The following is a 21,089-nucleotide window of genomic DNA, read 5'->3' as shown; positions in this document are numbered from 1 at the left end:
AATTGATTCTTGAATCGTGATGGGTCCTCACTAATGTGGATCGATGTGGGTGGGTGATATTAGCTTAGCTAATAATACTTCAGGGTTGGCCGACTTGGTTTTGCTTAAGCTTGAATCCTAATGTTTCTAGAGATTTATGTTACTTTAATCAACCACTTGATAGAGATATGTTATTTCACAACTCATGTCTCGGTTTCTAAATCCAACCACAACCACATTAATTACTTTTAATTTCTTTGACAATTTCCCTCGTACCAACATTTCAAGGACGGAGAAAAAAAAAACATTTCAACATGATGTTTTCCAAGGAAAACTTGTGAAAATCTTGACATCAGTACATTGGCTTATACAACAAACATGCCATATATATTAACCAACAACTTAATTTTTATTTACCACAAATTAACGCTTGGCTTTTTTCTAGATCGGGTTAGGAGATGCCCGATTGAATCCAACATAAACAGGGATTAATTTCTTGGAAAACCTGTCGGTGCCAGCCCCCAAAACGGGTCGGATTCGAAGACCCATTTACAGTAAAACTTTGAGTTTGATCAATGAAAGACCCGGGACACATTAGTCTTTTTGGGCAAGTTTTTAGTAAATAGTAATTTAACATGAGACAGCGTATGTTTAGGCTTTCCCTGAAAAAGAGCATAATAACCGAAAACCATCAAAAGCTGCAATTGCAAGCTACGCCAAACCAAAACCAAACCAAACCACCACTTACATGATGTCCCACCCACAACCGAGACGGTTAGCTGAGCCTCATCAGGACACCAAAGCCGACTGCGAAAACTACTTCCTATCTTACGACTCGCAGCAAATACTTGTCCGTTCAAACCCAACAGCAATTGATAAGAAGGATTTCTTGAGTTCTAAGCGTCGACCATGTTCCGTCTTAAACCAAGAGGAAACCGTCCCGAGCTGTTTCAATGTTTGCTCTGGAGATTGGACTGGGTGGAAGCTCATCAGTTGCAGTTCGATCTCCGTAATGGCGAGTCAAGTCCGTGTTCCATCTCCAAGAGTAAGTTTATTAATTAGTTTCACGCAAACTGATCATCTCCAGTTAATTCCTTCATGGCGGGTTAATTGCTAGAGATTCTGGTGGGTTAATTGTTAATGGGTTTGAGACGGGATCTCTACGTTTTGGTCTCAAGTTTGATCCCCTCACTTGGCGTAGGCTACTGATATGATTTCTTGCAATGTCGATTAATTCTTGATCGCTATGATTAAATGCATATAGCTGTTAGATCTCTGTGGGCGATTTAGGAGAGCAGCTAGACCCACGTTTGAAATAAATTTTGATCGATGTTGGTGATTTTCAAAGCGTGTGTCTCTTTTCTTTCTTTCTGTGTTCTTTAGTTTCTTAGTTTTCTTTTTTGCTTTCTCTTCCACTGCAGATAAAGAAGCAGCTCAGTGGGCAACAGAGAATAGAGGAGCTTGAACAAGAGGTAGCTAGCTAATAACTTGAGACAGCTTTTACATTCTCTCTCTCTCTCTCTCTCTCTCTCTCTCTCTCTCTCTCTCTCTCTCCCTCCCTCCCTCCCTCTCTGGCTATCTATCTCTGTGTGTTTATGTGTGTATGATTTCTTGCGGAATTAATCTCTCCAGAAACGTGGAACTGAAAACTTGGGTGGAAATTGGAATTATTCAACAATAACTTTAACCAGTTTCCACAATGTAATTGAATTAAAAGCATCGGAAGTGGGTATACGTACGTTGATCTTTCACATGTAGAGATGGACCTCTGATCTGATCTATATATCTACTCTCCTATGGTCCAATTTCTGACCACGATGATCAGATGATGGTATGTTGCAGAGGCGAGAACTACACACCATAGACATGCAATACCTATTCATTTTTCCTTCTGCATGACATGTCTTCTGGTGTTATTTACTCTTCTCTTTAAGATTCACGTTTTCATGCATGCTCCAAAGTCAAATGTTATTACCAAGAAGAACAGTACAGAATCCCATCTTTAGCTTCTAGCAACTAACAGCCACAAGACCCTCGTCTTCAGTTCTTTCCTGCAAAAGGATAGCAATAAAAGAAGGCCTAATGTCACAGTACTGGTGCTGCATGATCCATGCATGATTCCTCCTTACATCCCAGAAGAGAAACAGTTTGAATCCCTCAAAAGGTTTGAGTTAATGATCTTGTAATTAATTAAGAATTCGGAATACTATATATGCATGTATATATATATTGTGTAGATCTAATGAAGATGAGTGTGGTAGCCAATCGATTTCATGGTGCTTGAATAACTTCTTTATCTGGTTGATCATCAAGAAAATGAAAATATAATAGTACATTGGAGAGTCAAAACTCCATGAATACGTAGTTCAACAAGCTATGAATTGAACTGCAAATGCATAATGTCAGAAGTACAGTACTGGTAGTTTGATAGAGCACCATTCTATTCCATGAGAGTGTTTGTGGTTCCATTATTTAAAATAGGAATGTAAGTGATATTGACGCAATAGAACCTCTTGTTATATTACTCAAAGCTTTTAATTAGGGCGTTATATATATATATATGTTCTTCAAAGTTCTTATGGTGAATAGTTTACGCCAAAAATTTCAAGTTCTAAAACCTTCAAGCAAAACAATTTGGTCTTATTTTGATTGAAATAAGATGGAAACTAACTTGGGTATTAATGTATTATCTCACTTACATGAAAATCAAAGAAGGTAATGAAAATAGTTCTGTTTTTTGTTTCAGTTAATCTCTCTTGCCCATGTGGGCTTCTGTTTAATGAATTATATTTTAACATAATGCATGGTGGGACTGAATGACTAGCTACTTCCATATTTGTATTAGGTCTCCATGCTTCATAAAATGTTAGAACATGAAGAAAAAGTTCACCAGATTCTGGAGTCTGCAAATAATCGACATGATTGTTCCACCATTCATATCCCAAGCTTCCTTCCACCAAAGGTACTTCTTCTTCTTCTTCTTCTTCATGCATATAAATATATATACAGCAGCATTCAAATGGTCATATGTTATATTTAACAACAAAATGAATTTTATAGATGAAGGAGCTATTAGCAGAACTGGCTATGGTTGAGAATGAGATAGCAAGGCTAGAAGGTGAAATAAGCCATCTCAAACGTGATTTGAGTCGAGAGCAGGAAGTTTCTGTGGAACCAAGATCCAAACAAGGGGCGCAAACAACTCTAAGCAACAATAATAGACTGTCCACCTCACTCCCAAATTACTCAATGGCCCTACCCAACAATGCCTTATTCCATGAGAGGCTAGCATTAGAGACCAAGGCTTTGCATTTCATAAGCAAGGCTATAAAAGGTGATTACACACTTAACCACTTCAACACCCATGAGAAAATGAAGACTTCAACAACCATGGATCAGAAAGAAAATCATAACCATGAAGAGGTTATATCTCAAGAGGTCTTGATGAAGAGAAGTGGTTTATTACAGAAGCCATCCTCACCCAGTCTACAGCCAAGGCACCCAATAAGCAAGGTATAAGCCCTATCCTCTGGTTTGAATTATCATTGATACCTACTCATACTGTGATCATTATAAAGAATGTGAATAATGTCTTCTAATGAAAAGTTCCAAACCATCTTCTTTCAGCCAGGAGAGCACTACCCAGATGTTTCCTCAGGTCCTCCATCAAAATCTTTGTCCAATACAGATCTGTCAGAAGAAAGCAGTCAAAAATGGCAACCCAACAAGATATCTGAGAGCATAATGAAGTGTTTGATCTTTATCTTTGTGAGGCTAATTAGAACATCAAGAGCCATGGAACTGGAAAAGTCAAGCACAGTTTCTAGATCTAACCACTCATCTTTAAGCTTGAGAAGCTTTAGGATGGAAAGCATCTTAAGCCCAAAAGCGAGCCTTTCGTCACAGAAGGAATCAAAGCAACAAGATCCCTATGGTATCTTCGACAATGAAGATTCTATTCCAAGGGATATTGGCCCTTATAAGAATTTGGTTAGGTTCGCAGCAAATTCGCTGGACCCGCGAAGCATATCTAGTTCTAGCTCTGTTCCTCTTCTACAAAAACTAAGGTTGGTTGCAAATTAATGGTTTTCATAATTAATATAGTACTGTATGTGCATAAAATGAATGGTTAAGTAGATCTTCTTTCTGCCTTTGTGTTACAGGGTATTGATGAAAAAACTCCATGATGTGGATTTGAGGTTCTTGACTGACCAACAGAAACTAGCTTTCTGGATCAACATGTATAATGCTTGTATCATGCATGTATAGTATATATGACTAAATCCAGTTTTCTTTTTTGTTTTCCATTTTTGTAGACATTTTCTCTTGAACATCATATTAATTCCTACTTCACCATTTCAGGGATTTCTCCAGTATGGAGTACCTTCTAGTCCTGAAAAATTGCTTTCATTAATGAACAAGGTATGCTTCATGTTATTCTTTAACAAAAACACTTTTGTGCTGTTGGAACAATGTTGTTCCTCCTCCCACCCCCAAAGACTCAAACCTATAAAGTATAGACTTTGGTGCATATATGGCTAGGTAATTAATTAAGCTGCTATTTGGATCAAAGGCCAATTTCTGTCTCTTGGATCAAAGTACCCAACCTCAAGCCATGGCCTTGGTTGGTTGGTGTTGGTCCATAATGGGCTGAAATAGTATAGGCCTGATTAGGTTTATGGATTGGGTCGTAAGTTATGCTCAGAGCTTCAATTTCTGGGGTGGGACGTGGGAGAGGGGTGTAGCTTCTAAACCTTGGTGTGGAACTGTGGCATTAATTACCAATTCAAATGGTGACAACTGACAAGTAATCCAAACAAATAGGGATTATGAATGAATTAATAAGTAAGGATATTTACCTTATTCGATCTTGTCGTTCTTTGTTGTTTTGGTTTTGATTCAGGCAACCCTTAACATAGGAGGCAACAAAATAAATGCTCAAGCAATAGAACATTTCATTCTAAGGCAACAATCAAGTTATAAGTTAAAAGATGTGAGGACACCAAACTTGAAACTTCTTCCTTGAAGGGTAAACTGGAATTTTGAAATGACATGTGGTAAACTAAGAAATAATCGTCCTGATATGATATATTTCACAGATAAACTGGAAGGTCGAGAAGGATGACAAAGAAGCCACTGTACGCAGTATTTATGGACTTGATTCTCCTGAGCCAAATGTAACATTTGCTCTGTGTTGTGGGACACGATCTTCCCCAGCTGTAAGTGCATGAAGTTCTTGAAATTATTGCCAAACTTTGCCCACATTTAAAAGAAAATCATGGATCAAATGTTCATGATCATCTGAATAGTTGAGTGTAGGGGTGTCAATGGACCGGTTTTGGATTGGACCCGTCCAAATCAAAATCGATTTGGACAGACCAACAAGACATATTGAATTGGACCAGTCCAGACTTAGTGGTCCAAAGTATTTATTGGAATGGATTTCAGACTTAATGGTCCAAAGTATGTATTGGAATGGATTGGAGCTGGGCCATCGTAATGAATTTATATTGGATTAGGTTGGATTGAGCCAATATCTAGTCCATTGATAGAAGATAGGAATATAGGTGATTAATCTAAATTAAAAACAAAAATCGAACAGATTGGACGACCCAAACATTAAATTGGACTGGTCCAAAATATTCATCAGATTGGATTGGACCTGGTACATTTGTAATAGACTCACATTGAACTGGATCAGATTGGACCAAATCCAATCCAATTGAGACCCTACTTTAGTGATCTTCCCATGTTTCAAGCATTAAATTAAATGGCATGGTTGTACCAACACCTTGCTATGTGCTACATATATGTATATATGTATGGCAAAGCAAATCAAAAAGAGGAAAAAGATCCCTAAAATTGTAAAATTTGTATCCCATTTAAATCTTAATCCTTCTGTCTTTTGTTTAATTCTCATTTAATTTTCTTGTGTCCTTTGAGTAATGAAGCATATATAAAAGTATCAAATGTGATATCATATGTGTAGGTGAGGATATATACAGCTCAAAGTGTCTCAACTGAGTTGGAGAAATCAAAAGTAGAGTACCTACAAGCTTCACTCGTAGTGACAACCTCCCGAAGACTTTTCATTCCAGAGCTTCTTCTTCAAAACATGCTTGATTTTGCAGGAGATGTGGAGTCATTGGTTGAGTGGATTTGCCACCAGTTACCAACATCTGGGTCCCTAAGAAAATCAATAGTAGAATGCCTCAGGTTTCATAATAGTGGGAAAGTATCAGACATTGTTGACAAGATGCCGTATGATTTTGAGTTTCAGTATCTGTTGTCCATATAATATATATATATATATATATATATATATATATATATTCTCAAGCAACCATTTTGTATTATATTATATTATTTTATTTCGTTTAAGGTATGCCTATTTTAATGTAAAGCTGTGTTTGGTTTTGGAAAATATTTGAGAAAGAAAAAGTTATGAGAATGAGATTTTGTAGTGATGGAGATATAGGTGAAATAAATTAGAGTGAAGCTGTTCACAGATGTAGAACGATTAAAGATAACACGTGCATTAACAAGTTGTAAACAATTGGGTTCAAATTTCTTTATTTACAGGCTGTATTTGGCTTATCAGAGAATTAGTGAGAAAAATGAAACTTGTGGAAAGCCCTAAAGGCATTTTACAAAATTCCTTAACAATTTCCCGCTTCTTGTTTGTTTTCTAAGTAACCAAATACAGCCTTATTTGACTCATCCATTAATTTTTTACCTTCAACTTTTCATTTCTACGATTTTTTTTTTTTTTTTGCTCTAGCTCTACGTTTTCCTTTTATCTACAATTAATTATTTCATATTTCTCAGTTTTTACTAGTGTAAATGCACATGCCATATAGAGATAAAATATAATTTAACATTATATCGTTATAATTTTAACTATAAGGCAAATATCCATTTTATAACAGTATAGATCCTTAGTATTATTAGCTGCACTTCATGTGCAGCCATCAATAGTTGATTTTTGTTCAAAGTGTACATCTTGCCTTCATGAACTGAAAATTTGTCTTCCAAACTTACAAGCTGAAACCAACCCGGCCAGCACATAGTTCGGTTTGGGTCAGTTATTTCGGCTTACAAATTTAGAAACTGAAAACGAACCGACCATTCAGGTTATATATACTGATGAACCAAAACCAATCCAACAACTTTTAGATCGAGTTGGACCGTTTAGTCGGTTTAATGATTTTTGTGAACAGCCTTAATGTAGCCCATTATCATGAAAAAAAAAAAAAAAGGTATCGGGGACTTGGTCTAATGTTGTTTAACTCCCCAATTTTAACTTTTAAGGATCAAAAGGGTCTAGGTTCGACTATGCTAATATTAGTCCTGGGGCTGATGATATATCTTTGAATCATAAATTTTGTGACTTACCAGGATGATATGAAAAAGAAACTAACATAAAACTTGGAACTTAAATTTTCTATTTTCATTTGAAAGAAAAGAAGGAAGTTATGTGCATTGCATGTGGTATTGGTAATGGACAAAGAAACAGAAGAGACGTCTGCTTTATGTAGTTTTCTTACTACTTGACACAATTGAAGCATCTCATACAAGTAGATAGGGTATCAGAAAATTTACCCGGCCACTAATTAATTAGGTATATTTTGCTAGCGAAAATAAACAACTTCAGAATCTCGAAAACATCGCTATAGATGGTGTTCTTGGAATACTCTGTTTTTTCCGAAAGCTTTTGGTGGTCTGGGCTTCAAAAATCCCACTCTGGTAAAACATACCTTCCTCAAGAAAATTGCCCAGAAATTCTTGAATGAATAGCATAAACACTGGGCACAAGATTGGAAATCTAAATATCTCAAATCAGAGAATATATTTCCTTACACTACTTCATCTAATATCTCTGCTTGTTGGATATCCATTTGCCCAAAACTTTGAGAATTAGCATCTAAATTAGGATATCTGGTCAATGAAAATTTTGACTTCCTAATCTCTAAACATCCCGGGATCCAAAAAAAATCAATCTTTCCACTGGATTCCCTTTCCCATTTCTCTTCACCTGAGAAATCTTTATATTTCTTCCCTCATTTCTGAAGGTCAGTGGAATCCTCTGATAATTCATCAACACTTCATAAGGGATGAATCTATGAAAATTTTACAAACTCCCATTTTTCCTTCAAATAATGATCTTCATTGGATTTGGATACAACATCAGTCTGGAAAGTATACAGTTAAGGAGGAATATAAAATTAAATAGAGAAATTATATTCCTCAACTTTCAGATGATTTTAAATTTTGCTTATCTAAAATCTAGAAGTTGTCGGTTGCTCCAAGGTATCAATTTTTTTGTGGCGAATTCTTAATAACTTTATTCTTGTGAAAACTTCTCTCTTTTCAGATCCTAAAGACAAAATATGCATTCTTTGTGACCAATTTGAAGAAACTATTGCTCATCTATTTCTTCATTGCTCTTTTGCTCAAGCAGTCTTATTTGGTAATCCTTAGAATCTTGACTTAAGCATCACTCCTCACCACTCTTGAACTACATATTTTATACATCTATCTAATCAAATTACTGTCAATCAGCTTTTCCTCCAAGTTTTAAATTGGTTTGCAATTGCCTATTATTATATCTGGTATGCAAGGAATGGAAAGATTTTTGAAAATAAACAAATTCTTCCCTTGCAAATCCTCACTATAGTCGACAACATTTCTCAAAACTCTTCACAGAACCATACACTGGAAATTTTGTTGCACTCTCCCTCTCACAGTAATATGTTAAATTTGTCTATCAATTGTACTACTAAACTAATCATTTTCCCTGATGCAGGCAAAATTTCTAATTCTTCCTTTACCTTCGGTATTGTGATTTTAAATACAAACCTTCAATGTTTAAAAATTATTGGAGGGAGAACTTCTCACCCTTCTGCCATTGATCAAGCAGAACTCTTTGCGATCTTGCAAGTCTTTTTGGAATTACAAGATTGGAGGCAAAAAGAAATTTGCATCTACTTGGATAATCTTCAAGTTATATAGGCTCTCCACAAGGACTCTCCTCTACCTTGGTTCTACCATTGGCTTTTGCGAAGAACCAAGACTTAATTTCTCGTTTAAATTTCCACGTTTTTTTCAAACATGTAAACAAAACTTTTAATATTCCTCATCACAAGGTTTCCCTACAGGCAAAAATTCATCCACTGCCTTATTTTGAATGTAATGACTATCCTGAAGGGATCCTGAGAGTTGAGCAGTTTGTACATATTTCTTTGCTCTAATATATTTTGTTTATCTTCCAAAAAAAACATACAATGGATAAAAATCTGATGGTTATAAAATTTACTTGACAAAGAGAAACCTTTATATGAACCCACTCATTGATAGTTCCAATCAACATAAATGAGACGTGTAAGAATAACTTAGGGATGTTTGGTAAAGTGGCATTGCATTCCCATTAGACTTGGCCATTAGGGCTATAAGTTGAGCCGGCGGAGCTAGGTTGGGTTGAGGCCAACCCTAGCCCAGTCCTAAATTTTAAATTCTAAACTCCCAACTCTAACCCTAACTCAACCCTAACCCTAACCCTAAGTCCCTAACTAAATTCCTTCAACGCTAACCCAATCCGAAGCCAACTTCAGATTGGACTGGGCTCAAGTTGGGCCCAACCCAACCTTCTTCCCATCCCTTATAATCTCATAGAACTTCTTAATCTCATATCTTAACTCAACTTTCACTACATATATTAATCCTATGTTTTATTATAGTATTTGTTTGTTGATGTTTTTATTGGTTCTTTTAAGTACAAAAATTAGGAAAAGAAGTGCTTGAAATTAATATAATTTATTATGACTTATGACTTATAATATATCTTTTATGGGCATCAAGCTATGGGTGATAAACAATTGAGGGGAGATAAAGAATAAAATATTCAAAAAACATAAAATATGTTATTAAGGTTTTAGTATTTCCATTTAAGATTAAGTGAAGTGATTATCTTAAAATAAATAAATGATAGTATGTGGTGGGGGCTATACAACTATCATGCATTTAAACAAATCAATGTGTGATATATCATATATATAATATATTTATATATGATATGTGCTATAGAGTCGGGATCGGGTTGTACGAGGAGTCAACCCTAACCCAACCCGAAGTAAAGTTGGGTTCATAAATTTCAATCCTAATCCGAGCATTAACCTGGCCCAACCCAACCCATCCCAAATTTTTTAGGTTGGGTTCGGGTCAAGCCGGCCCAAGTTATAGCCTTATTGGCAATTGGGTTGGGTGTGTTGGGTTTGGGTTGGGTCAAAACACTTCTAGTAGAATTTTCAGGTTGAGTTGTGGACCCTAACCCTAAAATGTTCGGGTTAAGGTTGACCCATGGGTCAATTTGGGTCATCCCAACAAAATAATTGAAATTTAAAAAATAAAGAAAAAGTACACGAAAAATACCAAAATTAAAGGAATTAACCTTAAAATTTCAAATATAAAATAAAAAAAAAACTTGAACATTTAACAATTCAATGAGTAAACAATAAAGAGTAAAGACTAAATAGTAAAAATTAAAGAGTGGAAACTTCTAGCAATGCATAAATAGTCTTAATTAGACCTAACAATCGGGTCACTGGGATTGACCTATGGCTCAACCCAACCCAACCCAGTTTTTTCCGAGTTGGGCCAGGTTGAGTCATTCTCAAATTCAAGTAGCTAAATATGAGACCCTAACCCTGTTTTTTCGGGTTGAATTGGATCAGGTTCAAGGGTTGGGTCAACTTTTTGCCAAGTCTAATTCCCATTGCTGTTTTAAACATGAAAAATGATATTTTAGGTATAAATAACAATTTGTATTGATTGACTCGAAATGTTTTAAGAACATTTTAAATAGAAACATATTTTTCATGTAAATTTGTATTGATCGATTCAAAACTCAACACTGTGGCAAATCTAGGTCCTTTGATCAGTGGGGGCAACCTTTGGCCTCACCTCTCGGGCTTTTTAAATCCATGAAAAAAAAGGACCCCATTTAATAAGTTAAATTTTATTTGACTACATATTATCTTATTTGAGTGGGGGCAATTATAATAACAAAAAATATGAGGACAACTGTGCCCACCATTGGCTTCTACATAGATCCACCACTGACTGAACACCTTAGTCCCCCCCCCCAAAGCATTTTGTTAAAACCAATAGACCTTTCTATAACCCACTAGCTAAACAAAAATGTTAAGGAGTGTTCCCTAACTCTCTAATGCCCCCTTATGTATAAAAAAGAAATTGCTTATTTTTTTCATAAAAACCCCCGTAACCATATCCTATTTCTTTCTAAACTCTATTTATTCTCTATCTCATTTTTTTTTGTTTTTTCCAAAATCCCAGACTATAGGAAAAATAAATCAATTACGTGAGAATTAAATAGTACTTACAGGATTTGGGAGTCCACAAAGCCTATAATCAACAGATATATGGAAGTCCTCTCACCCTTAATATCATTTATGCATTTCTGACTTTCTACAATAATATTTATATTGTTTATATTGCAAAACTATATAATGTAATTGATTTAAAATAATTTTTTCATTACCATAAAACAAAAAAAAATCTATATAACTTGCCCCCAAAAGAAAATTCCTGATTCCACCACCGAACACAACACCATTGTGTCATATACTCACATTTATTAATTGAGGGCATTTTATGATCATGTCGCATCCAAATAAAAGATTTTAATGTAATTTCTTTACACTTTTTTTGATATCCAAGCTATGTCATTTAAAATAAATTCATTACAAAAAATATGGAGAAGTACAGACAGATCCAATGTAGATTTCTGATTTCCACTACAGAGCTATAAACATTTAAAAGGTAAAAAATTCACACTATGCATTCATACCACCCATGAATTGGCATCAATTCCAAGTTGGCACCTACCCCAAATGTACTTTGAGTCTACAAATTCTTACCCTGCGCTGAATTATCATTCTCCCTACAAAATATTGGAATAAGATCAGTTCGTTGAAAATGAACACCAACATTTTCATTTTTTTTCTTACTTGAAATAAAACCATCTTTAATTGGTAACCAAGAACAGGCTATGGTACATTACTGTTTCTTTTCCCTTTCTTTTACTCATATATAATGGGTCTCCAATGATATTAATCAATACACTTCTCGAACAATCTATTCACACCATAATACCAACCAAAAAGGTCTCCGGATCTCCTAACACTTTTTTTTCCTTCTCTCTTGCACTTCCATTTGTCAGGTGCCCCATCACGTGCTTTTCCATATGATGGCACGTGCAATGTTGCATGTGAAGTTGAGAAGGAGAGGCAGACATGTGGATAACCGTTTTATCCTTTGCAAAAACGTGCTTATTGAGTTGGTGCCTAATCTTGAATCTGTTCATGGATGATGAAAACCTTCTCCTATAACACAATAATAAAGTACCATCGGAGGGGGCCAGCTTCGCAGGGGCTGGAATAGAATTGTCGACCCGTTGACCCATTGACCCAGTCTTTGACTAAAAACTATTGAATTGGTTAATGATCTATTGACTTGAGCAGTCGAATCATTGACCTATTGACTCGTTCAATGGTTTTTTGCTGTTTTTTTTTTTTAATTTTATTTTTCTAATCAATAACCATCCAGGCAACTGGTTTCGTTTTATCTTAAACTCGGTCCCTAGTCAAAAATCATTGAATCGGTCAACAACCCATCGACTCGGGTGATCGAACCGTTGACCCGTTCAATGGTTTTTGGCCTTTTTTATTTTTTTTAATTTTTATTGTCAGGACGGGCCATCCGTTCGAACTGAACAGCCAAACCGTTAACCCGAAAACCAGTGACCAAACGATTCCATTTTCAGGTTGTATGTCACATGCTCGAATGACATAACACGTATGGTACTACTTAATGGACCTCACACACTAAATTTTTTGCTTGTAATTTTTGTTGTCATAATGGGTTGCCTGTTTTTTTTTTTAATTGGGAACCGTCCAAGCAACCAGTTCTATTTTACCTCAATCCCGATCCTTGGCCAAAAAACCATTGAATCGGTCAATGGCCCATTGACTTGAGTGGTTAAACCGTCAATCCATTGACCCATTCAATGGTTTTTGGCTATTTTTTATATTTTTTTTTATTTTTTGTTGTCAGAACGAGTCGTCCGTTCAAACTGGACGGTCGAATCGTTGACCTAAAAACTGGTTGCCATAACCGTTCCATTTACGGGGCATATGAATCACATGCTCGAATGACATAACATGTATGATACTGCTCAATGGACCTCACACACTCAATATTTTGCTTGTAATTTTTATTGTCAGAATGGGTCATCCATTCAAACTGTCGACCTGAAAACTAGTGGCCAGAACGGTTCTGTAAATTTTTGCTTATAATTTTTTTGTTGTCAAAACGGGCCGCCCATTCGAACCGAACGGTCAAACCATCGATCCAAAAACCGATGGCCAAAACGGTTTCATTTTTTGGTCGTATGAGTCACACGCTCGAATGACATAACACGTATGATACTACTTAATGGAGCTCACAAACTCAATTTTTTGCGTATAATTTTTGTTGTCATAATGGACTATCTATTTGAACCGGACGATCGAACCGTTGACCCAAAAACCGGTGGCCATAATGGTTTCGTAATTTTTTGCTTATAATTTTTATTGTCAGAACGGGCCATCCGTTCGAACCGGACGGTCAAACCGTCGGTTGTCAGGACGTTATTAACAAATTTATCAATAATAGTAAGTAATTATACTATTTAATTAAATAATCATTAATGATAGTTTTAATAATATTATTTAGTTATTTTTAATATAACAGTAATTATTAAATTTATGAATATGATTTATTAATAATATTCATTAAATTAATAATTACCAAAACTAAATTAAATTAACAATATTTATCAGTAATAGTCAGTAATTATAATATTTTATTAAATAATCAATAGCAATACTTTTAATAACATTTTTAATGATTTTTAATATAACAATAATTACTAAATTTATTAACATTATTTATGATTTTAATTTAAAATAAAAGTAAAGTAAATATCTTTTTATTAACAATATTTATAATAACAGTAATTATTAATTATAATCACTAATTATATATTTATTAAATTGCTATAATAATCAGTAATTATTAAAACTGGGTTACTAAGTTTATTAACAGTACTTTTTAATAACAATATTTATAATTTTAATTTAAAGTAAAATTGAAGTAAATATCTAATTATTAACAATATATAATAGTAATTATTAATTATAATCATTAATTATATACTTATTAAATTAATGTAATAATCAATAATTATTATTACACTAATTAAGATTATTATTATCAATAGAAAATGGGTGCTCGCACGAGTAGATTCCATTTCCTAGATGCAGATAGCACCCATTTCCTTTTAATATATATATAAGATAAGGGGTGCTAGCACGTATATAATGCAGATGCTCGCATTTTATTTTTCGTTTAGAATCGGTTTGGAAAGAGTATAAATGATAAGTGTACCCTTAACTGTTAAATATGGATGGAAAATGTAAAATGCCCATTATACCCCTATGCAAAATTACATTTTTTATCCCTTTTTTAACTTAACTCAATCCCTCTCAAACAGGCTGCCATCGCCACCGTCACCGGCGGCGGTCACTACAAATACCGAACGGCGGAGATCCAGCAGAAGTCGACTCCGACCAAAGACGAATGGCGTTGGAACCACCACAATCCAATATTTTTTTGCTTTCTGTAGCTTTTATATTGTTGTTAGAGTGAATGATAACACAATCCATTAATTTTTTGTCTTTTATCTCTTTTTTTCTTCATCCCCAACATGGAGAACAAATGCAGTGACGCCTCTTTCTTTCATAGACTATTTCTTGTGCAAACTCAAAGACCCAAAACACCCAAACCCCAAATCTCTGATTTTTCGTTCCGCATAGCTGATTTTAATCACCACCAAAGGTTTCTAACGCCTCTATTTCTCTTATCCCTTCCATATTCAATCTTGAGATCTTAAAAATGACATATTTCATATATTGTTTCCATTGCTCTCATTGAATGGGTAGGCGTCGAATTCCTGGAGTTTCGGCCATCAGAGATTGCATTAGCTGTTGCAATCTCCGTTGTTGGAGAAAGCCAGACCATCGATTTCGAATGCACCTTCGACTCTTGTTCTTCTTTTTCTTCGTCCCATCTAAACAAGGTAAAAAAAGAAACAAAAACAGACAAAACTCCCAGAAATCTTCATTATTAAATTTCCTTGCTTTCTAGCGTCGTTCGTTGTCGGCTGGAGTCGACTTCCGCCGGACCTCCGCCATTCGGTATTTGCAGCGACCATCGTCGATGATGATGGCGATGGTAGCCTGTATGAGAGGAGTATAACGAGCATTTTACCTTTTTCATCCATATTTAACGGTTAAGGTTACACTTAGTCAATTGTCAGAAACAAACAGTAAGGGTACACTTAGTCAATTTTGAAACAGTAAGGGTAGAGTTAGTCAATTAGCTAAATCATAAGGGTAGTTTAAGAAATTTTCCCTAGATTATTTCATTTAAACACATTTTATTTATTTCTGAATTTATTAGAAGCTAAAACTTTATGATCATATAGATAATATGGTATGTCTAGAAGAAAACGATAAACAAATAATGAAAACAATTTGCCCCAAGATTGTATTTTCCTTGCACAATACATGAAAATAACAAATAAGAAATTCTCGCTCCTAAGGCTGCGTTTGGAAATGATGCAAATGGAGTATAAATTCCGATTCAGGGTAAATTTGTACTCTGATTCACTTTTGCCTGTGTTTGGCAACATTACATTTATGCATTGACAAATGGTAGATCAATGCATATTTACATTGATAATAAGATGTAAAAGTACATCAATAAAAAAGAAGAAAATTTGCATTCAAATGTGCTTTTGATAAAAAAAAAGCAAATACTTTATTGAAATTCATGTTTGCATCCATTACAGTTAAAAGTCTGTTTGGTAAGAAAGTAAATTTGTCGATGCAAAACTAACTCAATTTTGTAATTTATATTAACTTTTTTAGGGTACATATTTACATTCACACTTATTTGAATGTTTCCAAATGCAACCTAAGCAAGAAAAACTAAGCAACACAAATCTATATCATCTATGATGCAAAATATTTATTTTCTTAGAAACCCATATGGCAAGGTCTAATCTCAATGAAATGGGCTAAGAAATTGTTCAACATATGTGCTTTATGTTGAGGAGAAAACTGCAGGAATATTGCGATGCATGGACAGTGAACAACTTATGTCTATTTCTACGGTACAAATTTTGGACAGTGTTTGGTACAAATGAAATATAGGTTGTATCTTCATTGAATGACAAAATAAGCATTAACAGGCCATTGTCTAGAAAATACCCCATGAGGCTGTGTTTGATTGCATTGCAATTTTATTTACATTAGTAAAAATGTATAGGAGTGCAATGAAATGCAAATTTTAGTTTAATTTTGTTATGCAACCAAACAAAATAAGATTAAACTTGAAACAAAAGTAAATCAATATTTACACCCAAAACATTTGCATTGTCATAGTTTTGCATCAATGCAAATTTATTTGCACTGCAACCAAATACAGCCCGAGGTACATTCTTTACCCACCTATGATTGCCCTAGTTTAAAACAATTGTGCAAGTAAATTGCAATATTAATTGCTTTCATTGTATAAAAGGGGATAAGTTTTTTAAATTACCCTTATAATTTAGCTAATTGATTAAGTATATCTTTACTGTTTGATTATTGTCTAACCTAACCCTAAGACCATAAGATTCTCATAAGACCATGAAATTCTCCAAATTGGAGTCTCTATGAGCCATTGGATTGGGGATCAACGATGAAGGGTTGTCGATGGTCAGCTAGAATTTTCGCAGATTACTGTGCTTGGACTTTGGAAAATTGTCTGGAAGTGACAGCGATGGGGGAGAAGGAGATGGTAGGGAACTGCAAGGGGTTGAGGGAGCTGAATTTGAAGAAATGTTGCAAAGTACGCCTTGCATCTGCAGTTGAAACTGTGTGACCACCATGTTCTTCTTCTCCCCATTAATCCCATAAGACTATGTTTGGTTTGAAGGAAAAAACAGGGAAAGGTGGGAAAAAAAAAGAACAGATGACTGACTTGCGTTGATTGCTTCTAGAAGCATGATGAAAAGACGGCAATTGAAGACTCAGATCTTCACTGCTATCAATGGCTAACCATGACTAAGATTTAAATAATGTTTTATCATTTTTCTCTTTAATTAATATTTTAAGGATAAAATAAACATTTCAGCCATTCTATCAAAATTTTAACGGAAATAGTATTTTTCAAAACAGTAGCTAGGGATAACATTAGACAATGGTCAAACAGTAGGGGTGTACTTAAAATTTGTCCAAACAAAAATTAACTAAAAAAACAATTGCACCTTATTTCAATTATAATATGGCAACCGGCTTCTAAGTCTGATTTTTCTTTTTTCGTTTTGGCTTACATCTTATCTTTTAAATATTTAATTTAATTAATAAACACGACAATATATCTAAATGGGCCAAGAAAATTAAAGGGCTTCACTATAAATCCACCCTCTTCTATCACGTAGAGGGAAGCATGTGGCTGGTCTGGACTACCCATCACACAGGGGCCCATTGAATTGGCCACGTGGATTCATTCCTCTAGTATATATAAATCCAAACCCAATACCCTAATCTTGTAATGGATTTAGGAGCTGTTCCGTGAATCGTGACAGAGATGAAATGATTAAATTGAATGACTTATTGTTTTGTTTTTCAGTAGTGTTTTTCAACCAGTCATTGATTCGGCCAGTCAAATCGTTTGAACCGTCATCCGGTCAAGATTTTGGGTATGGTTCAATCAAGATCCGTCAGATATTAAAAAAACGTTGACTTTACCAAGAACCATTCGACTCAGCCGGTTCAATTGTTGATATGTTATAGTTAAAGGTTGCACATTCAATGCATGCAAACTTTCAAATGCCATAACGTTGCACTCTAATATCCGATTGGGGTGATTTTTTATTTTGAGTAATTTTTCGAGATCTATGTATCCCAAGGTGCAATATGTGCCTTACCCCACTATTTTTGCAAAAAAAAACTTTTTTGGCCTCAAATTATAATTTTTAATATTTTTATAAATAAAAACTGAGTTAAAAATATAAATTAAATATAAAAATACATATAACGTATCTAAAATATATTTATATATTATTTATTGATAAAATATATATTTATACACATATACATATATACACACACACACATATATATATATATATATATATATATATATATATATATATATATGTGTGTGTGTGTGTGTGTGTGTATGATGATGTGGCATGGTCTGGACCGTTCGATCCAGCCGATTGAACCAGTGACCCATGACCCGAATGCAAAAACGGTTCGGGCTCTGAGTCAATTTTTAAAACATTGTTTTTTAGTGAGGGAATTAATAGGGAGGTTGTGTGTTTTTTAATGGTTGAAGTTGGGTTTAATGTCTTTAAATAATTTATTATTTAATTATTTATCTACTAAAAGACGAAAATAGCAAGTCTTCAGTCCAGCCCCTCCAACCTTTATTAAGTAGTCCTTTGGCGTAATCAATTATGGTATTCCAAACGTATCCTTATCATAAGGCTGATTGTATTGGTTTCATGTTCAGACCACCAAATGAAAAAAAAATCTAATCCATTTATTTTTCTTTATTTGCACTTTATTCATCACTTTCTCTTCATCCCTCTCCTCTTACATGTACATTTGCATGTGCCTCTTAACTACTACAATATAATGTAAAAGTTGCCCTTAAACATGTTTTATTTGGGCATGTGAAAATTGATTTTTGGGTCAAAATCTTTTCCTTGAAATTTGGGTGATAATAAGAATAATAGGGACCTATTTTGAACCCCAAACCAAAATTGTGTTTGGTATCATTACTATTTATACTTTAAACATTTTAAGTTAATCAACACAAATTCATAAAAACATATGTTGTCACATTACATATGAAAGCCATTTTGACCATAAAAAATGAATGAATGGATTTGATCATAGACATTTCGAGTTCAAATCAGCCGTTCACAAGATTGCCTCCCACAACGTCCCATACCACATCCCTGCCGTGTATTTATAATATTATTATTGGGAGATGTTCCCAATACACAATGGAGATGTGCTGTGTGACATTGTGGGGACAATCTTGTGGGGGGATGATTTGATCTCTGACCTTTCAACTAGAAACAACCGTGTGTGTTGATCAAACCAAAATGTTTGAGGTGGAAAAAAAAATATTTTTTGCAAATTTGTATTTATCAAACTCAAAACATTTGAAGTAGAAAAATATAATAATGCCAAACACAACCTAATTTGGCATGTTGAAAAGTTGTGGAATATTTAGGGAAGCTCATTAACTGATTTGACTATGAGATCCATGCGCATAATGGATTTGTGTCTGCTACAAAAACATCAGCTATCTGTATAATTACCAAAATTATCATAAATTTGACCTATTGGCAATGCAAACAAGAGGGACCTTGATACTTTTATAGATCAACGGACACAACAAATATCACATTCATGCGTGTTATTTTAGATAGGATGATAAGATTAAAAATAGAAAAAAAAAAGCATCATGAATACAGTGCTACTTGAAATTGTTCCTCTGTAGCACTGTTTATTTTATTTTAGAAGAGAAGAGTGGGAATTTAGGCTGTGTTTGGTTTGAAAGAAAAAAAAAAGATAGGGAAAAGAAAGGAAAGAAAAGGTAAAGAATTTCGTATGGGTTTTTCCTACTATTCTTATCATTTTTTTCTACTGTTTTTTTTTTTTTCAAACCAAATCAACTTTAGATAGTATTGGACAACACAGTTATTTTTTACTTTGGAAAACAAAAAAACAACTTTCATGTATTGTTCATGAATACAGTGTTGCTTGTTATCATTCCTTTATAAGACCATACTTGTTCGACAACATGGCAGTTGCTTTTGTTTTCAATAGCAAAACCAACCATGTTGTCAAAGACCATACTTCGATTGGGAGTCATACCATATTGGATAATGAATGATTCATATATAGGTGCAGGCTGACATTTCATGTAATTGTTATCTGATCTTTACATTTTGACATTCTGTTTTGGTGGGCACATTTATTTGAAATGTAAACCTATCATCAAATTTCCAAAAAAAAAAAAACTTGAGAAGTTTGCAGAACTTTTAATTAATGTTTAAAATACTGACTAAGGATTGGGACCGTTTTGGCCATCGGTTTGATTATCTGATTTGAATAGATGACCCGTTGTGACAAAAAATAAAGAATTGGCAAAAAAACTGTTAAACGGATTGATGATTCGACCACCCAGGTCAAATGGGTTATTGACCGATTCAATAGATTTTTGATAGGGACTGGGTTTGGGGTAATATGGAACTAATTGTCTGGATGGTTTTTGGGCCAAACGGGCTGACCGTCCGGGTCAACGATGGTTCAAAAACATTGCTTTCAATGATATTTTTTACTAATCAACCAAATTAACTCACATATTTAGGTGCTTGAAGTCATGTATGTAGATATATTCGTTTTATCGGAAAAATAGGAGAAAAACCAAAAGTTGAGGGAAAGTTAAAAATTTTATAACAAATCCCCTTAAAGAAAAAAAAGAGCCATGGATATTTAAGGTGGGCCCAGTTCTTTTTTTTTCCAACTGTTGCCTTATTGACTCAATTTAAAAAAAGTACAAATGCAAATTTATACAGTATAAATATAAATAAAATAATATAAAATACAAGATTTTGCACATTACATAATTGCACTTGTGCTCTTCCAAATGGAGCCATTAGGACAAATCCATTTCCAAATTACCCAAGAAGATGCGAGAATGAAAAGACCATGATTATAATTCTTAATAATCTCTAAAATTAACTCCATTACTTATATAACATAAAATAATCCATCACAATAACAAAATAAAATTTACCACCCAAATAATATATACTATGTATGACTGATAACATCAAATTCTCCATAACCCATTGACTAAAAGTTGATGGGCCCACCAAAAAGCTCATTAGAGTAAAAAGTCAGGGCCATCTGATGGGC

General features: G+C 34.3%; 1 protein-coding gene across 1 annotated transcript; it reads left to right on the top strand.

Annotated features, from left to right (window-relative positions):
- The first annotated feature begins 865 nt into the window (after nt 1-865).
- Nucleotides 866-6,597, top strand: LOC104595065 (electron transporter, putative (Protein of unknown function, DUF547)). The gene is made up of 10 exons (XM_010255631.3): nt 866-1,024; nt 1,401-1,451; nt 2,825-2,941; nt 3,040-3,492; nt 3,607-4,046; nt 4,143-4,242; nt 4,342-4,401; nt 4,883-4,972; nt 5,079-5,198; nt 5,969-6,597. The coding sequence occupies exons 1-10, from the start codon at nt 992-994 to the stop codon at nt 6,275-6,277; spliced, it is 1,773 nt and encodes a 590-aa protein (XP_010253933.1). The 5' UTR covers nt 866-991; the 3' UTR covers nt 6,278-6,597.
- Nucleotides 6,598-21,089: the final 14,492 nt, after the last annotated feature.

Source organism: Nelumbo nucifera, chromosome 2 (genome assembly GCF_055504915.1).
Source record: "Nelumbo nucifera cultivar China Antique chromosome 2, China Antique-T2T, whole genome shotgun sequence".
In the NCBI taxonomy this organism is placed as follows: domain Eukaryota; kingdom Viridiplantae; phylum Streptophyta; class Magnoliopsida; order Proteales; family Nelumbonaceae; genus Nelumbo; species Nelumbo nucifera.
The sequence above is the reverse complement of the archived record's forward strand: the minus strand, read 5'-3'. Positions and strand labels throughout refer to the sequence as shown.